This window comes from Ctenopharyngodon idella, chromosome 13, assembly GCF_019924925.1.
Source record: "Ctenopharyngodon idella isolate HZGC_01 chromosome 13, HZGC01, whole genome shotgun sequence".
Lineage (NCBI taxonomy): Eukaryota > Metazoa > Chordata > Actinopteri > Cypriniformes > Xenocyprididae > Ctenopharyngodon > Ctenopharyngodon idella.
Genome location: NC_067232.1, coordinates 1307501 through 1314902, shown reverse-complemented (window position 1 = coordinate 1314902; position 7402 = coordinate 1307501). Strand labels below are relative to the sequence as shown.

At 36.2% G+C, this 7402-nt stretch overlaps 1 protein-coding gene across 2 annotated transcripts in view; it reads left to right on the top strand.

Moving 5' to 3' along the window:
* The first annotated feature begins 424 nt into the window (after positions 1 to 424).
* LOC127525348 (neuroendocrine convertase 1-like) overlaps positions 425 to 7402 on the top strand; it is a 20895-nt gene continuing 13917 nt past the window's right edge. Inside the window, exons 1-4 of one of the 2 annotated variants that reach the window (XM_051917844.1) lie at positions 425 to 873; positions 1551 to 1655; positions 1930 to 2055; positions 7292 to 7402. The exon at positions 7292 to 7402 is cut by the window's right edge and continues 36 nt beyond it. In XM_051917844.1, the coding sequence (XP_051773804.1) occupies positions 700 to 873; positions 1551 to 1655; positions 1930 to 2055; positions 7292 to 7402 (516 nt within the window). In that variant the 5' untranslated portion in view covers positions 425 to 699. The remainder of the gene's footprint in view (positions 874 to 1550; positions 1656 to 1929; positions 2056 to 7291) is intronic. The other variant, XM_051917842.1, reaches the window with a different exon arrangement.

Sequence of the window (7402 nt, the reverse complement as noted above, 5' to 3'; positions counted from 1 at the left end):
AGTGGAGCTGTCCAGAGCTGCGGTGCTGAAACGTTCTCATCATGACGCAGACATTTACGTCAACTATTTAACTATTACTGAACAGCCGTTCCCTTCCAATTTATTTAGTCTTATAAGATATATCCTTAACTTAGTATATATCTGCTAGTCAATTAGGCGAATGAGATATTGATTTGAACAGATGTAGACCATACAGCGAGATTATTAAATCTAGCCCAGTTCTAGAACCTCCTCTATGAAGGTTTCACGAACATAAGAGCAGAATTGCCCGTGTAAATGTTCTAACAAAAGCTTCAATTCCAGCTCAATTTCTAAGCGTAATAATGGTCGTCGGCTATTTATAGAGAAGCATTCCCCTCCGCTTTCATGCGCAATTCACCCCGCCCGACTCCCCCCGGGACCCGAGCATCCTACCCCAGGTAGAAATTGACGTCAGAGCGGTTCGTAATTTGACGTGTAAACATCCCTTCCCCTTCCACGACTCTCTCATTGGTGGCTCTCCATGCGCGTTCAATTACTCGCTCAGACTGCATCAGAATTAAGAGGAGAATATAGCGTTTCCAAGGAAGGCTTTTGGAGCTGGACTGATATTCCTTTTGTTTATATATTCTGTATTTATTTGTAACTTATTTCTATTTAACTGTTTTGTATTCATCGTGATCATCCAGATCAAATTTAAGTGGTTGTAATTGATTTGAAATGGAAGAAAGATGTCGTCCAATGTTGCTGTGCAGTGTTCTTGCTCTGTTCTGTGCGCTGGTGTCCTCAGCTGTGGACAGACAGTATCTGAACGAATGGGCGGTGGAGATTCCAGGAGGAGCCCACAATGCGCGATCCATCGCCGACGAGCTCGGCTACGAATTAGTCCGACAGGTAAGTCACAACAAACACTGTTTCTTCCAGGGTAAAACACTTGCCTCACACACATCTGGCTCTACCTTGCATCAGTGTTGCATGCAACTGTGTTTTCCAATTATATTGTGTAGCTAATGCATTTATTCATAGCAACACTGTTGCTTTGCCAGATCATATTTGTTCTGTTCTGTCGATATAAATGTGCATTAGAAAATGTGTTTATTCAGTTGCCAGAACATATGCTTAACCATTCAACACTAAGGCATCTGCTGGGTGATGGCTGAATGTGCTTTGCAACTAGGATACTTGTTATTATGTTCTATAATCTAAATAGTTGTCTGTTAGATCTAACATCTGGATTCATCTGATTTTTTCTTTAAGCATTTAATGCAATAATAGCAATAAAATACTATTTACATTTGCTATAATTCAGTCGTGTCACAGTGTCAGCCTATATAATTAAAAATTCACCTGTTGTGTCATAAAGTTTTCTTAGAACAATGTTTTATACATGTAAAGAAACCCAAGGAAACCCAAGTAAGCTGCTAGGCATTCTTAATAAGTCTATTTTTTGTGAAGTAGCTTCAGGCCGACTAGACCAGACAGATGGGAACTGCGTCATTATAACCAGGCTTAATTTAGCTCCCAATATGAACCATTCTCTTCAGTCAATTCTCTCTTTCATTTGTCTGCAGATTGGGGCGCTGAAAAACCATTATTTATTCAAGCGGCACAATCACCCTAGCAGGACCAAAAGAAGTGCGGATCATATCACCAAACGTCTGTCGGAAGATGACAGGGTATGAGACTTTACGAAACCCTTTGCACTGCTTTCAATCTATGTACGGTACATGATAAAATGGCCATTTATTCAAAAACCCCTCTGAGACATCATAGGCTTATGTCATGTTTTTTCAGGTTTGACGTTTTAATAGAATGATATTCCCAAAGAATAAATAATTCCTATTCACAACAGTTCAAATGTGCTTTTGATGTGGGAGATGAAAAATAAATGTTTTAGACTTTCGGTCATCACCAAATGGTTCTGAATGGCACCTGTGGATTCTCCTGTAGGTGTCTTGGGCCGAACAACAGTATGAGAAGCGAAGGGCCAAACGTGCCCCACTGGGGACAGAATGCAGGGACTGCTCGGTGGACAAACTCTTCGACGACCCCATGTGGAACCAACAGTGGTATCTAGTGAGTCTCAACATCTTAAATGTTCTTTGTCAAAGGCGGTGTTTGATTTTCTTTTGCTCTGTAACATTTTCAGGCATTGATTCCAGAGGTATTTTTTTCCCCCCATTCATTCTCCTCATTTTAAAGTTCTAAACCTTGAACCAACTGAAATGAATAAGCAAAAAATGTATTTAAAAGGCAGAAAAAAAGACAAAATTCCAAGACTGTGTACTTCACTAAAAAAATAGTGTATATGATTTACTTTGAAATTATTTTCGCTCAGAATTTGCTAGAAAATTTCAAAAAGAATTACAAAGAAATGGCAAATATCAATTGAATTTAATATAACATTTTAAAGTAGAATGACTGAAATAATATTTTCTAGTAAAACATACTCTAATCTTCTCTAAGTTACAACTTCGAAAAACATTTTTTATGGTGTCCACCTCTTTTATGAGAGAATGAACGATTCATCCCATGAAGCATTGTGAATAATGTAATTAAATCAGAAACAATAAATATATTCACTACAAACAATTGATTATAAGTATTAAATACCACACACACACGGATTATACAGTGTATATATATACACTGTATATTAGTGCTGTCAAGTTGATTAGTCGCGACATAATATCTAACATAAAAGTAAGTATATATGTGTGTGTGTGTATATATATATATATATATATATATAAAAATACACACCCCTATATTATATATTTACAAACTTTTATGTTAGATGCGATTAATTGACTTGACAGCACTAATATATATATATATATATATATATATACAGTCAAACCAAAATTTACTCAGACACCTTGAACATTTCATTCATTAATACAGTTTTTTCACTATAGTCACTATAGTTAAAATATGACAAGATCTCAGAGTTAAACTGTGTCAGAAAAAAATTATCTTAATTATGTCAGATAACACTTAAGCAAAACATGGTCAGGTCAAAGTGTCTGAATAATTTTTGGTTCCAAATTTTTACCAATTTTACTGGTAGTCCACTGTATGAAGAATTTTTGGGAGTAATATGTCACAGTTGACTTTATTTTGCTATCCTCACTTACATAAATGAACTATAGTGTCCTGCACCCACTAGTAAAAATATATCAAAAATATCAAAAATATCTGAATAATTTTTGGTTTGACTGTGTGTGTGTATATATATATATATATATATATATATATATATATATATATATAATATGTTTTTTCAAAATGATCCAATATTTATAAATAGTTTGAGAACGTAGGGAAACTTCGCAGTGTTTCATAAGAGTGGGTGGCCAGTGCTAAGGTGTTTTCTCTAATTCTCCTTTCCATGGTAATAGCAACTTAGTCATTTGGTGGAAGATGAAATCACACTAACTTGTCTACTTGTGTTATATATCATTGCTTAGAAACCTCAGATCACAGTAGGTTTGACTTGGCTCATGTGTTCTCAATAAAAAAACAAAAAAAAAACAATTTCCAATAGAACCGATGGACTTATGTGCTCAAATGCGGAACCCATTAATATCAACAAACGGCTTTGTTGTAAAAGCCATTGTAACAATCCTCTCTGGTGTATTACATTTCCTGTCTGTACTCCTTCATTACTGGGTCAGTCGTCCCTCTGGACTGGCACACTATATGCGGTTGAATCCCAGTGTTTTTAAGCTTTCAGAGCTCATAGTATGGCTAAACAAAAATGAGATTGTAAAGGCGAACGCTCCTTAATCCCAAACAACAGAAGAGCCAATCACACATTAGTACCAATTTACTGAAACACAATGGATTGATGGGTTTATCTTATGGAAGCCAAGCTTTTAATGCCAGAGAATGGCTTCCGAACAGTCACAGATGGGAATGGATTCAGCTGGCTCTAATATGGATCACAGCTCATGGTTTATATAGCAAGTCACTCTAATCAAATTGAAAACATCCATTTGCATTTCCGACTGAGGGATTAATTTTTTGGACAAACATTTTATTCTAAAACGCAATTTAGCGGTGGCATTAACTGGCAGTGACCTTTTGTTCATGTTTGTGTGAGCGCCGCCACCTCTTAACCTAATTGCTCATGAAGTTCCTGCCCAGTTTTATTTTAAACTGTGCCTGTCACTAAATTTAGCTCATTAACTGTTGTCAGCCTCTTTATTCAGAATCAACTAATGAGACTAAAAATCTGAAAGTGAATATTTGCAAAAACGGAGTGTCTATTTACACTAAGTGCAAATAGCGTCCCTTGTTGGCAAATGCTATTTACAGTAGCTCCGCCCACCAATGTGTGTTTGGGCCTGTCAAGTTTGAAAAAAGACGCACAGAATTCAGTGGTGCAGCAGTAGCAAGTAAGGCTCTCAGACCTAGATTTTAGCGCGATCAACACGGGTTCGAATCCACCTTTTGCCGAGCTCGCATTTATTTACAATAAAAATGAAAATAATGTTCTAAAAGTGGAAATAAACTGCGAACGAGTGTTTAATAATATTAAAAGTGTTTAGTGGGTAGGGTTAGGGAAAGGTGTAGGGAGGGTTTTTATTCTCCCAATAAGGCAGCATCCATTTAATAATTTTAATAAATATAATCATTTACACTATGATATTATTGCATCCTGTTAATGTACAAAAATACGGAGGTGCAAATATCTGCCAATATAAAGTATTTTTATATTGTTTACTCTTATTGCAAAGAACTGATACTTTTACATGGTGTAAATAGAATCTATCACTATTTTCACTTAGTGTAAATAGCATCTACAGCAATTTGCACTTAGTGTAAATAGCATCTATCGCTAAGAAAATATGCTATTTTCACTTAGTGTAAATAGCACCCCCATAAAGCATTGACATATTTGTGTCCCTACTATATATTTGAATTTATATTCTATAATATTATGTTTTTGTTCTTGACTAGATTTATATTATGAACTGATTCAATTATGTCATTCGCTTCAAGGAATGCGTAGTTTATTAGCTAATAAATTAGTTTTTTAAAGTTAACAAATTAAAGTTTGTAATGCTTTGATTAATCTCAGAGGTTCGGTTGGCTTCTAACTCTTTATAGCAGAATCTTTTGAAATCCCTGTGGAGAAAATGAACAAGAAAAAATGCTTCAGAAACCAAGGCTACTGAAAAGTGGGCGGTCATCGTCGTGCTCCATTGGTCACTTTGAGTGATGATGCAGAGAAGGCAGGTGGTTAAAAAGGGAAAGAAAGAATGACGTTTAATCTTAGGAGATGAAAGGGTAGATAGAAAAGAAGGATATGGATTTATAGAGGAAAAAGGCGGCTCGGTGAAAGGATTGCATTTCACCAGAGAGGACTGCTGATAATTCAATTAAAGACATGACTCATATCATATCCTTTTTCTTTGATGTATTGAGAACAATGTGTGGTTTTATTCACATTCTGTGTGGTACTGCACGTAACATTTTTTGATGTATCGCTGCATTTGACTGCATCTCTTTAGAGGCAATGAGAGTTTATGCATCTGCCGATATCTGAGACGCCCAGTAAAACTTCTTGACTCACTTAAAGGTGTTATGATGGTAGCAAATCAGTGACGTGGACTTCAGCTGTGGGGTTTACAGTGCTCCTGAGGTTATGCTGGCTGTGATTTTGCTATGTGGCAGAGGCGTCATGTGTGGTGGGTTGTCTCTTTCTCTCCCCCTTCCCTCTCGTGTCTTTACAGAGTGAGACCTCAGCTATGAGTCATGCTTCATGGTAGTGTTACTGCAGCGTCTATGCATAATTTGTGAGCAGATCACAGACCCCTTTCTTCATCTCTGTCCTTTTTTCTATCACTTTTATGCTTCAAGAAGCGTTAACACATAACTATATACATCATATAGCCTACATACATATACGCTTTTCACGCATATACGTTTTAGTTGCGAACAACTTCTTGAATAAAGTGAACAGATTTTTTTTTTAGTGAGCGAATTATTTTCATTATTTTTTCATGCACTGATTTGTAAGTATTTTGTGAAGCACTTAATAGCTCTTGCCAGCCAGAGTAATTCTAGGAAAATAGCCTAGGCTGTGTGGGACAAGCATACGGAGTGAATACGCCCCTTCTCTAATTGAGTAGGTGTTTTAGGTCTGCACAAATTGAACTAGATGTCTGCGTTGTGAGCAAACAGACTGATGACTGGATCTTGCTGTTTGTCGATTAATGGATGAGGCATTGTTGAAGCTTGTAGTTAACTTATTTAGACTTAGTCTTTTTTCTCCTCTCTTTAGTTTAACAAGCCTGAAGTTATGGAAGCCCATTTCTGTCACATAACAAAATGCTTTAATAAATCATAAAAGTCAAAATTATGAGATGCTAAGTCATAATAATGAGATAAAAAGTTGAAATTATGAGAAAAGTCATTTACAAAAAGCTGATGTTCTTTGTCATAGTTATGATATATGCAATAAGTATGATTCATAATTTCGACTTTTTATCTTATTTCAACTAATAATCTCAAAATTCGGACATATCTCATAATTTGACTTCTATGTTATAATAAAATCGTAATTTTTTTTTGTTTTATGTGGCGGAAATGGGTTTCCATAAGAAGTTGACAAAATGGAGGGGAAAATAACAGATCTCCTTTGTCAGTGCTGCTTAAAACACTTTCTTGAGTCTCTTTCTTTGAGTCTCAGATTCAACATTTTTTAGAGCAATACAAAGAATTTGAAAAAAAAATCTGCATGAATGATTCTCTGGCTCACTCATAATGCTCAAATAGACATTAATTTGTGACCGCTTTCTAAATTATGTAAACTACAGAAAGAGATGAGTGAATCAGTGAACTAATCTGAGTCATTTTGTTGAACAGAATCAAAGATTCAATCAACTATAATGAATCAAAATCATATTTATCCAATTAAAACAGCTATGCTAGTAATCAGATGGCAACCTCTCTGTTAATACATTTTACACGACTAAGGTTAGCCGCATTTTATGTACTAGTATATACTCTGATATTTGATTGTCGGTCAATAAGAAAAAATCCCATCATGGTCTAGTTTGGACTGAAAATAGTCTCCACAAACCAAAAGGTCAGCCTGGGCGATTACATCGCCGGCTTTCATTTTCAAGGAAACAGCTTTTGTTGGAAGGGTCAGTGGATGTGTCATACGAAGAGGCTTTTGTCTTTGTGAAGAGGTTGAGAGGACCTGAGAATGTTGAGTGGTACTCATGTATATGACGCTGAATTACTCACATATTCACTCAGTACACTTAAACTGTCTTTCCACATCCTCTCCTTCCAGCAAGACACCCGGACATCTTCATCCCTCCCCAAATTGGATCTACACGTGATCCCTGTCTGGAAGAAGGGCATCACGGGCAAAGGAGTGGTCATCACCGTGTTAGATGATGGC